General features: G+C 36.6%; 1 protein-coding gene across 2 annotated transcripts in view; it reads right to left on the minus strand.

Annotated features, from left to right (window-relative positions):
- ATAD2B (ATPase family AAA domain containing 2B) overlaps positions 1–12699 on the minus strand; it is a 157057-nt gene that overhangs the window by 34273 nt on the left and 110085 nt on the right. For both annotated transcript variants that reach the window (XM_021697499.2, XM_044918700.1), the window contains one exon: positions 2095–2230. In XM_021697499.2, coding sequence (XP_021553174.1) covers positions 2095–2230 — 136 coding nt within the window. The remainder of the gene's footprint in view (positions 1–2094; positions 2231–12699) is intronic.

The following is a 12699-nucleotide window of genomic DNA, read 5'->3' on the forward strand; positions in this document are numbered from 1 at the left end:
CTCAAAAAAGAATTCCAAATACATACAAACCACTTGCAAACCCAGCAAGTAAAAATTTGAACGGAAACCAACAGTATATTATAGAATAGATTTACTCCATAAAACAACTCACAGTAGGACTCCTTTAAATGGCAAATGATATGATTTTAAATAATTTGATTTTGAAATACGATCTACATACAACTTATGAGAAGTATTTCAAATCAACAAGAACACCTTTAGGTGAAGAACTGTATACTGATGTGCTTAAAGTCAATATTGTTTAAAAACCTTCTCAAAATGGGGTTGCCTTATATGCATGAAAGTAAAAGAGGCAAGTAACAATTCTTTGATCCTTCCCACTCCCAAAAGAGTTCTAATTTTAGACAAGTCTTCTACACTCATATTCTTAGTACAACATAGTAGGGGTAGTGAATGGTATGTACCTGTGTAGGGAGCAAAAAAAATTACAAACTGGGGGCACCTGGGTGGCTCAGTCATCTACCTGTCTGACTCTTGATTTCAGCTTAGCTCATGATCTCAGGGTCATGAAATCAAGCCCTGTGTGGGGCTCTGCGTTGAGCATGGAACCTGCTCAAGATTCTCCCTCTCTCTCTTTCTGCCCCTCCCCACCCTCTCTCTCCCTCAAAAAAAAAAAAAAGGGAACTAAAAAAAGAATCCCAAAGACATGGATAAGATGGAAAATCCAGTCTATAGTGTTATATATAAAATCTATAATATTCACTATCTACCCTAAAACAAACAAAAAATCTTCTCAAAAAGTATTAACTTTCCTAAACATATTATTGCCTAATTCCTTAGAAGATTTTCCCAGTATCACACTGAATTTCAGGATTAAAATTTTAAGGATTATGGCTGATTTCTAAATAGCCCCTAAGATGAAAAATGAAAAGTCAATAGAAGCAACTCAAAAATAAAAAGAATTATGTTAATCTTTAACATAGAAAATTCAATCTATGGGACTAAGATGTATCTGGGAGTATGCAAGATAAAATGAATCATTCTCATAATGAACTATTTTAAATACTGTTATTTAGATTAACAGGAGCAACAACCAATAATCAGAAGGTGTAACTTCCATATTTAATTTCCCAAGGTTTCTAGGGGGAAAAAAAACCCCACAACTATAGTCATTTGATAGGTGCTCATTTTTAGAACTCTGAGAAAATGTGGAAAGGAGTCACTAAGGAACAATCAACTGATTGAAGTGTTGGATAATATAATCAATAAAAAACAGAAGTAGAATATGGAAAAGCAAGGACTTGCAAGGGGTGGAAATGTATTTAATATCCTACAAGAACCACATGAGAAACACAAAAGATAGAACGACGGGAAAGACACTTAAAAACTTGTAACAGGATTGCTATTTTCAAGAAGAGGCTGAAAGATTACAAAGAAGACCTTATCTTTTATACATCTTTAAGATTAGAAAGAGTGTCTTGAGTGACTTAGAATGCATTCCTCACTTAAGTCAGGGGGCTGAAATTTGAAATAATATGCTCTTAGGCCAAATCCAAGAAAATTCTAATGCTTAAAACAAAGTCATGATAGATATATCTTATGGTAGGCACTTGGAAACCTAACATAATAGGTGCTCAATAAATATGTGAAAAATAAATAAACCAGAAAAGGCAAACATTCTAATCAGCTCTTGACCCATCACACCTACCCTGACCCACAAAGTAATCAGCACACCACCTGGTGTTCTCACAATTATAGTTCAAATCCTCTGTACTTAAATTGACTAAAACTGAATAGAACTGAAGACTTTTTGAGCCTCAGAATGTGAAATCTACCACAGCATCTGGACTGAAATGGTAAGAACACTTCATTAACAGTCACCTTTTAGTAAGGCCTTAACTATGAGGCGGTACCTCACAATCTCCTCAAGTCAGGTAAACACAATGACCACTCCATCTAAAGAGAAGTGTCCATCTAAAGAGAATGTGTCCATCTAAAGAGTAGAATCTAAAAAACTGACTTTACTTCCACAAGAAATGAATTTTTTAAAAAGTGACTCCAAGAAAGGGCATTTCTTAATTCTATTCCCCATTCCCTTCCCCCCCATTTTCCTAAAGGCTTTAGGAACTTTACCAGTGTGTTTCCTCCGTGGTGGAGCCATTGATGCCTGATTGAGAATCAATTCTTGGAAAAATTTTCTTCTGTCTTCTTCAATAGGCCTTTGAATATACAAGACCTCTTCATACTGTATTCTAAAGATACATTTAACCTACACACATACACATACACACAAAGACATTAAATATATAGAGAATTAAAAGCTTACTTATTATACCAAACTACAATTTCTTCAACTTCCAGTACCATTTTCAATTTTCATTCATGTGGGGTTAGGGTTAACCTCATCCTAAGGCTATGCTGTTGAGAGATTCAATCTCATGGACTAAACCATAATGGGAGAATGACCAGTTGCCCAAGTCATTAATAAATTATACTATACCTGGAAGAGTCTGCAAATGATAGCAGAAAGGATAATTGATTATAATAGATGGCAAACCTCAAAGGACTTCTTGCATAAGAGCTAGAAAGTAATTACCTAGAATCTACATTAGAGAGCTGGAAGGATGCTAACAATACTGCCTTCTTGTATGTTATCTCTGTGTACTTCCTATTCGGTGATTTCCTTTCCTGGGTTCTTCTCATACCAACTCTATTCCACTGCATCTTCTGGAACCCCGGTTTCACTGAAAATAAACTATACCTTCAGTTTCTTCCTAGAATGCTCCACAATGACACCACCTTCCACACAAAACTCCCAAGCAATATTAAGCCAGTCATTCTTACAACCCTCAGTTCCTTCCCACTGGTGATTACCTATCTCTCCATTGTTTACCTCCTCTATAGAGGCTTTGACCCCAGATGTCCCCCTTGCAAGATAGGCTGTTTAAATCCTCCACATCATCCACATTAATTCTACACACTTTAATTTTTATGTTTTCCTAGAAGGTCTATATTCCACTTCTAGACACCAAACTCCCTGAGAACAGAGACCATTCCTTATTCATCTGTTTTCCTATACCTACCACAGTGACTGGGACATACTAATGCGTAATTAGCATGGACTGAATGAGTAAAGTTGGCAATTTTCTTCCCCAGCCCAGATCAAAATGGAAAATGTAAATGAAGATGGGAAAAGGTCACTAATATGGAAAGAAGAACCAACTATGAGACAATGAGGAAACACTGGATCAAAATTCAAGACATTAGATCCTAGCCCAAATTTAGCCACACGTTTATAGTAAACTTTAGATAATTCATTCAATTTGTCATGTCTAACCACTTACTGAATTGAAGACTAAAAATTTCTAAATATTATTTCAATCAATCTTTAGAATAATGAAGTATATATAGGAGTCCTTCATTTCATACTTGAGAAAACTTAGACTTGGAAAGGTTTATGTAACTGACTTAAGGTCGCAAAATAAGTAAAAAAAAAAAAAAAAAAAAAAAACTAGATTATGTAACCTCTAAAGGCCTTTTCCACCTCTAAAATTCTAACATAGAAAAGAAACAATCAATGAAAAGTAGAATTCAAAGTCTGGATGGGGAACTATTTACCTCAACCCAAAGCCAAATCCTTTAAGAGTTTATAAAATTTCACCATGTGCCCTTCCAATATTTTCTTTGCAGACTACTTTCATGTAAAATTCCCTCCAACCCTTTGATCTATGCTTCACTGGTCCTTCTTCTTCTTCTTCTTCTTCTTCTTCTTCAGCCAAACAAATTTACCACTGAATGCCCCCTGTGTGCTAAATATAATGCCAAATACTGCCATTACAAACTTGAAGAAAATACAATTACTTCCTGCTGTCAAGGATCTTAAAAGTATGACAAGAAAGCATTATGGTACCACACCAGAAGTGTTGTAACACTCGTAGAGAAACAGAAGAGACTCTGCAAGAGGTAGGGATGAAGAGGCATTAGATAAGATTTAGCTGAAATAGCTAACATTAACTGGGTCTTGAAAAATAAATAGAATTTGTTCAAAAGTAGCAAAACATTTAATCTCAGTTTTAAATATTCTTCCTTCTGATAATTTTTCAACATTGTGTTGAACTTTGTGAATACAAAAAGCATACCAAGAGTAAGTCTGTAATAATACCGTGATACTCCTGCCAGGTTATTACCAACAGCTTAGAACCCATCACTTTATAAGTAGGCTACATTTTACTTTAAATTTACTCCTAGCTCTATCTTCTGACATTCCCAGCCTCAAATTTCATGAGGCAACTAGACAAGAAGCCTCATATAACTCCCTGAAAGGAGTTTCACACTGGTTCACGGTGATCTCTATATGTGCTATCCACTCTTTCTTAACCCTGTTCTTAACTCTCCACTCAAGCCAATGCTTTCTGGGTGATGCTTTCTCTGACTTTCCCAGATACACTCAGGCATACCTTCTAATATCCCTCATTAAACTTTTTTTAAGTTCAATGATTTTTAGTAAATTAATTCAGTTGTGCAACCATCACAAGTCAGTTTTAAAACATTTCCATTACCTCCGAAGATCTCCCTCATGTCCATCTGCCATCAATCCCTACTCACGCTCACACTCCCCACCCAACCACTGATTTACTGTCTCCAGAGATGTGCCTTTACTAGAAATTGTGTATCGTGTAGTCTTTTTTTGTCTACCTTCTCTCATTTAGCATAATATATTAAAGCTCATCCACGTTGTAGAATGTGTCAGTAGTTCATTCCATTTAATGCTGAACAGTATTTCACTGTATGTATATAACAATGTTTGGTTTCACCAATCACCAGTGAATACTGAATAATGGGCTGTTTCCACTATTATGAATAATGGTAGTAGGAACATTTGCATTCAAGTCTTTGTGTGAACATATTTCTCTTCTGTAGTTACCTAGGAGTGGAAATGCTGAATCATATCATAAGTTTATAACTATCATCTTAAGAACTGCCAATTTTTCAAAAAATGACTACATGCTTTATAATTCCACCACCAGTATATAAAGCCTTGAGTTTCTCTAACATCCTTTGCTGACATTCAATACTGTCTAGTGGTTGTGCCGTGGTATCCCATTCCTGAATGACTAATGAATGATATTAAGTATCTTTTCTCATGCTTTATTAGCCTAAGAGAATATATACTCTTCAGTGACAGGTCTATTTAAATCTTAACTTGTAGTCTTTTTTACCTTAACTGTGGTAAAATAGTCATAACATAAAATTTGCCATTTTTATCATTTTAATTATACAGCCTATAAAATTAAGTATATTCACATTGTTATGCAACCATCATACCATCTAACTACAGAACTTTTTCATCCTCCCCAAGTGAAATACTGTATCCAGTAAATACTAACTCCCCATACTCTCCCTTTCCGCAGCCCCTGACAGTCACCATTCTACTTTCTATCTGTGTAAATCTGACTACTCTAGGAACTTTTTTTTTTTTTTTAAGATTTTATTTATATATCTGACAGAGAGAGACACAGCGAGAGAAGGAACACAGGGGGAGTGGGAGAGGGAAAAGCAGGCTTCCTGCCAAGCAGGGAGCCTGATGTGGGCTCAATCCCAGGTCCGTGGGATTGTTACCTGAGCCGAAGGCAGAGGCTTAACCGACTGAGCCACCCAGGCGCCCCCTCTAGGAACTTTTTTTTTTTTTTTTAAGATTTTATTTATTTGCGAGAGAGAGAATGAGAGAGAGAGAGCATGAGAGGGAGGAGGGTCAGAGGGAGAAGCAGACTCCCCGCTGAGCAGGGAGCCCGACGCGGGACTCGATCCCGGGACTCCAGGATCATGACCTGAGCCGAAGGCAGTCGCTTAACCAACTGAGCCACCCAGGCGCCCCTCTAGGAACTTTTTAAAAGAGGAATCATTTATTTGTCCTTTAGTGACAGGCCTATCTCACTTAGCATAATGTCTTCAAGGTTTATCTATGTTGTAGCATGTGTTAAAATTTCCTTCCTTTTTAAAGCTAAAAAATGTTATACTATATGTATATGCCACATTTTCTTTATCCATCTATCTGTTGATGGACATTTGTGTGTCTTCACCTTTTGGCTATTGTGAATAATGCTGCTATGAACGTGGGTATACAAATACCTGTTTGAATCCCTGCTTTCACTTCTTTTGAGTGTATACCCAAAAGCAGAATTGCTGGATCATATGGTAATTCTGTTTAACTTTTTAAGGAATCACTGTATCATTTATTTTCAATGACGCTGCACAACTTTATATTCCCACCAGCAACACAAAAGGGCTCCAATTTCTTCCTGTCCTGATCAACACTAGTTATTTTTTGTTTTTATGGTGACCGCCATCCTAATGGGTATGAACTGACATCTCACTGTGGTCTTAATTTGCATTTCCCTTTTGATTAGTGATGTTCAGCATCTTTTCATGTGCTATTGGCCATTTGAGCATCTCCTTTAGGGGAAGTTTGGTTGGTTGGGGGTGTTTTTGTTCTTGAGTTGTAGAATTCTTATATACTCTGGATATCAACCCCTTATATGATTTGCAAGTATTTTCTGCCATTCTGTGGGTTGTTTTTTCAGCCTGTTAATAGTGCCCTTTGATGCAACAAGTTTTTAATTTTGATGAAATGGAGTTTATCTATTTTTTCTCTTGTCGCCTGTACTTGTAGTGTCATAGCCAAGAAATCATTACTAGGGGCGCCCGGGTGGCTTAGTCGTTAAGCGTCTGCCTTCGGCTCAGGTCATGGTCCCAGGGTCCTGGGATCGAGCCCCGCATCGGGTTCTCTGCTCAGCAGGAAGCCTGCTTCTCCCTCTCCCACTCCCCCTGCTTGTGTTCCCTCTCTCGCTGTGTCTCTCTCTCTCTGTCAAATAAATAAATAAAATCTAAAAATAAAATAAAATAAAATATAAGAGGGGCGCCCGGGTGGCTCAGTCGTTAAGCGTCTGCCTTCAGCTCAGGTCATCGTCCCAGGGTCCCGGAATCGAGCCCCACATCAGGCTCCCTGCTCAGCGGGGAGCCTGCTTCTCCCTCCACCTCTGCCTGCCACTCCCCCTGCTTGTGTGCTGTCAAATTAATTAATTAATAAAAAAAAAGAAATCATTACTAAATCCAAAGTCGTAAAACTTTTCTACTATGCTTTCTTCTGAGGGTTTTATAGTTTTAGTTCTGTTTAGTTCTTTGATCCATTTTGAGTTAATTTTTGCATATGGTATAAGATAAGGGTCCAATTCATTTCTTTTGTATGTGGATATCCAGTTTTCCCAGCACCATTTGTTGAAATGACTATCTTTTCCCCCATGAATGGTCTTCACACTCTTGTTGAAAATCATTTGAGTTTTTTTTAAGTATTCTCTACGCCCAACATGAGGCTTGACCTCATGACCCAAAGATCAAGAGTCACATTCTCTAGTGACTAAGCCAGCCAGGCATCCTGAAAGAGTTCTTAATACATTCTGGATTTAAGCCTTATCAAGAGATGCAATTTGATGTATTCAAAATATTTTTTTTCCAGTTTGTGGCTTATTTTCTCATTTTCTTAATGGTGCCTTTTTAAAAATTTTTAATTTTGATAAACCTGACTTTATCAGTTTTTCCTTTAATGGATCATGTTTTTATATATTATACTATCATAGCATTTCTCATACTGTATTTTTTTTTTCAGGTATCTTCTTCCCTCTACACTTTTTAATATATATATATATTTTTTATTTATTGGGGGGCAGAGGGAGAGGGAAAGAGAATTTCAAGCAGAGTCTGCACTAAGTGTGGAGCCTGACCTCACGACCCTGAGATCATGACTGAGGCGAAATCAAGAGTCGGACGCTTAACCAACTGAGTCACCCAGGTGCCCCACTCTAAACTCTGAATTATTAGAGAACAGTGGCTATCTTTTGGTTTTTCACCTATTCATTCATTCAACAAAGATTTACCATACTAGAAATACATACATGTACATATACATCAATTTGTGAGTATTCCATGTGTGCGTGTACACATAGAGACTGCATAAGGCAGCTAAGCATTGTGAATGAAAGACGAAAAAAACAGACACTGGACCCACCTTAAACAAATTCACTTATTGTAACAATGCATTGCACATGATAGGCACACAATAAATTTTTGATGAATAAACAACAGTTTTAAATTGATAAATACAAAACTCTTACTTCCCTGACCACTCATCAGCCTGAGCATCACAACATCCAGAAATGGGTCTCTCTGCAGTCTGAAGAGTACAATGCATCATAAGTGCATGACCTTTGTAATCAGACAAACCTGGATTCAAAACTTTGCTCTGCCATACTAGCTGTGAGATCCTAGGCAAGATACTTTACCCTTCTTGGCTTCAGTTTCTTCATCTGTCAAATGGGAAAACAATAGTAATACTTTCCTTACTAAACAGTTAAAAAACTTGAGTTCGATAATATATGGAACTGGCTTCTACAGTGCCTGGGACATAGTTGCATAAGTGGCAGTAATTCTTTCATTACCAAAATCTTTTCGTTTTACCTCATTTATTAAATGTTAGAGTTGTCAGTCCCCAGTTTTAAAGGTAGAGTTCATTCAAACTCTGTAATGGGGAAAAATAGTGTTTTAAGACTCAAGATGTCAAAGATAACAAGGAATGGGAAATTAGATCAGAAATGAACCTAAGACAGCTTTTGTGAATAAAATTTGCTTTCCCCAAAACAAAATAAGTAAATAATTCATTAAATAAAAATAAACAATAACATTTTACCTTAACATAGTAATAATTCATGTTCATTTACTAGAGATCTAAGTTGTGATTTTGAAAGACTTGCAATGACCTCTTTCCTTGTAAATTTTAAGAATCATATAATTGTTTTACAACAAAAAAACAATACTAAGATATTTCTCTTGTACACATGAATCATTCATCTGAGTTTTCAATGCCCCTACTTGATTTTTCTACTTAAGTTATTGATTTTTAATTCCCAGTTCCCATGACAAACTGAGAGACACAAAAAGACACGAAATACTGAAATAACAAAATGCTGCTTGTGATCTTTACTTTCCTAAGTGTAGCTGAGGAGGTATTTCCTTAAAATTCATTTCCAGGGGCACCTGGGTGGCTCAGTTAAGCATCCGACTCTTGATTTCGGCTCAGGTCCTAACCTCAGGGTTGTGAGACTGAGCCCTACGTGGGGCTCTGCACTGGACGTGGAGCCTGCTTAAGATTCTCTTTCTTCTGTCCCTCTCCCCTCCCTCTCTAAAATGAATAAATAAAATTAACAATAAAATAAAATTCATTTCCAAATATATCATTTTGAGCCTGCCCATATAACAATTTAATACCAAAATACATACTGTGAAACTGTTCAGAAATGTAAGCACAATTCTTTCTGACCAAAGTTTGTTTTCCTTCCTACAAATATTTCTGCTTTTTATCTGCTTCCTTGTTTAAAAGTCCCTTTCCTATGCTCAATCCTCTTTTCTTTTTTCTAATTCTCCTGAAGAGAAATAATTCGCAATTTCCATGTAACTCAAATAAAATTCCCCAACTATTCTCAGAAAGAGTCTGCAGGGTCCACAAAAGTAAATTTACCTACTACACCAGAATTTTACAAAAATAAAAAAGAAATGAGGCTGAGCAGGAGCTCAAGCCAATGTGTGATGATTCAGTGGTAAATTCCTATTTTTTACGCAACAAACATTTACTAAGCAATTCCAATGTGTCAAGAAGTAGAGAAGTGAAGGCCAGTAAGACAGTCCCCTCCTCTCAAAGAGCTTGTGGTCTAGGTCAAAGGCTCTCAAACGTTTTGGTCTCAGGATCTCATTAAACTTTTTAAAACCACTTAGGAGGGTGCCTGGGTGGCTCAGTTGTTGGGCGTCTGCCTTCGGCTCAGGTCATGATCCCAGGGTCCTGGGATTGGGCCCCACATCAGGCTCCCTGCTCAGCGGGAAGCCTGCTTCTCCCTCTCCCACTCCCCCTGCTTGTGTTCCGTCTCTCTCTGTCAAGTAAATAAATAAAATCTTTAAAAAAAAAAAAAAAACACTTAGGAACCCAAAAGAGCTTCAGTTTATGCGGGTTACATCTGTCCATAATTATGTATTAAAATTAAAACTAAGAGCACTCCAAATTATTCAATTAAATCCTATTACATATTAGCACTGAAAATGTATTTTGAAAAATATATTCTTTTAAAAAATGTATTTTTCCAAAATATAAAACATATACAAAATAACATTTAGCAAAAATAATAATAATAATAATAAAATAAAATTTAGCAAGAAAAATGGCACTATTTTACATTTCCTCAAATCTCTTTAATGTCTGGCTTACTGAGAGACAACTGGATTCTCATTTCTGCTTCTGCATTCAATCTGTTACAATATGTTGTTTTGACTGTAGTACATGAAGAAACCCATATTTAAGCAGATATGTAGTTAGAAAAAAGAGAAATGTGACATCTCCCTGAAAGTCTTGTGGGGCCCACAGAAGTCCTTGAACCATACTTGGATAACAGCTGATCTAGAGCAATGATTTCCAAATTTTTTATCTAACACCTCATCAGTTAAAAAAATATATATCTCTTCTAGTATATTTAATACACTATTTAAATATATATTCTACTAAGATTATTATTTCTATTATAAAACCTATATATACAAAATACTTAAGATAATATGAAGACAAATGAAGTTCTAATGTTTTTTTTCAATATCCCAGTGTACTGCCTTAAGTAGAAGCTTACTTTGGGAACTACTGGATTAAGAGAGAGATGTAACTACAAAGAAACATCTACAAGAGAATGTTAAAGAGCTCTAAAAGATGAAATTATTACTTTGTCCCACAGAAAGAAAGTAGTTTTATATTCCTAATAAAACATTACCCCCACTTGAGGGGGCGCCTGGGTGGCTCAACTGGTTAAGCGTCCGACTCTTGATTTCAGCTCAGGTCATGATCTCAGGGACATGGGATGGAGCTCCATGACTAGCTCTGTGCTCAGCAGGGAGTCCGCTTGCGGTTCTCTCTCCCTCTCCCTCTGCCCCTCCCCACCCCTCACACCTGCTTGCATATGCTCTCTAAAATAAATTAACAAATCTTAAAAACAAACAAACAGGGGAGCCTGGGTGGCTCAGTCATTAGCGTCTGCCTTCAGCTCAGGTCATGATCCCAGGGTTCTGGGATGGAGCCCCTCATTGGGCTCCCTGCTCCGCGGGAAGCCTGCTTCTTCCTCTCCCACTCCCTCTGCTTGTGTTCCTGCTCTCATTGTCTCTCTGTCAAATAAATAAATAAAATCTTAAAAAACAAACAAACAAAACATTACCCCCATGGTAACTAATTCTTTTTTGGTTTTGTTCTATTTTAAAAGCTGCGTGGAGAACCTTTCCTTTTCATCTCTGAATGAGTTTATTTTCTGAGAATAGTAGCATTTAGTACACAAGATTCAGAAAATACAGATAAGAAATTAAAATTATTATAATCTTAATACTCAGAAATAATTACTATTAACACTTCTGTTAATAGTTATATTTGTGTAAATAGTTTTATTTAAATATATAAAACTATACAACTACTATATAGTTATTTCTACATAAACTTGGATAATACTATACATACTGATTACCTGTATTTTTTAACAATGTATTCACAACACCTTTTCATGACTTTTTTTTTTTTAAGATTTTATTTTTAAGTAATCTCTACACCCAACATGGGGCTCAAACTCACAACCTTGTGATCAAGAGTCACATGCTCTACCAACTGAGCCAGGACCCCACAACACTATTTTTCACATCAATATTTTATTTTATTTTAATTTAAGATTTTATTTATTTATTTGACAGAGAGAGACACAGCGAGAGAGGGAACACAAGCAGGGGGAGCGGGAGAGGGAGAAGCAGGCTTCCCGCTGAGCAGAGAGCCCAATGTGGGGCTCAATCTCAGAACCCTGGGATCATGACCTGAGCCGAAGGCAGACATTTAACAACTGAGCCACCCAGGTGCCCTACATCAATATTTTAAAGGTTTCATTGTGTTTCATGAAAGAAATCTGTAACTTAGCTAATCCCCTACAATATGACTTTTAGACAGTTTCCAATCTCTGAAGAAAGGCTATGATAAATACTTTTGTATTTTTTGTGTGGTCTGCACTGTATCTTTGTGTTAGTCCATGAAAAACTCTTCAGGTAATTACCCATAAATGGTATTGCTGAGCCATAATGTGTGTACATATTTAAATCTATTACTTGGACTGCCCTGGCGAGGTTTATTCAACCGTTTTTTTATATCTGCCTATTTGACAGGTTAAAATCTGTATTTTACTTTTAAATTATCCACTGTATTTTTTATTTAAATTCAATTAACCAACATATAATACATCATTAGTTTTAGATGTAGAGTTTAATAATTCATCAGTTGCATATAACACCCAGTGCTCATCACATCACGTGCCCGCCTTAATGACCATCACCCAATTACTCCATCCCCCCACTAACCTCCCCTCCAGCAAACCTCCGTTTCCTATAGTTAAGAGTCTCTCATGGTTTTTCTCCCTCTCTAATGACTTTCCCATTCAGTTTTCCCTCCCTTGTCCTATGATCCTCTGCACTGTCCCACTATATTTTCTTTTTTTTTTTTTTCCACTGTATTTTCTTAAAGGCACTCTAGTAACTGGCCGTTTCCTTCTTTTAGAATCACTTGGGTTTTTTGCCACCCAATATCTACTTCATCTCTTCTACAGATCAAGTACTTTGCTAACCTACAGTTAC

The sequence above is a fragment of the Neomonachus schauinslandi genome, chromosome 10, assembly GCF_002201575.2.
Source record: "Neomonachus schauinslandi chromosome 10, ASM220157v2, whole genome shotgun sequence".
NCBI lineage: Eukaryota > Metazoa > Chordata > Mammalia > Carnivora > Phocidae > Neomonachus > Neomonachus schauinslandi.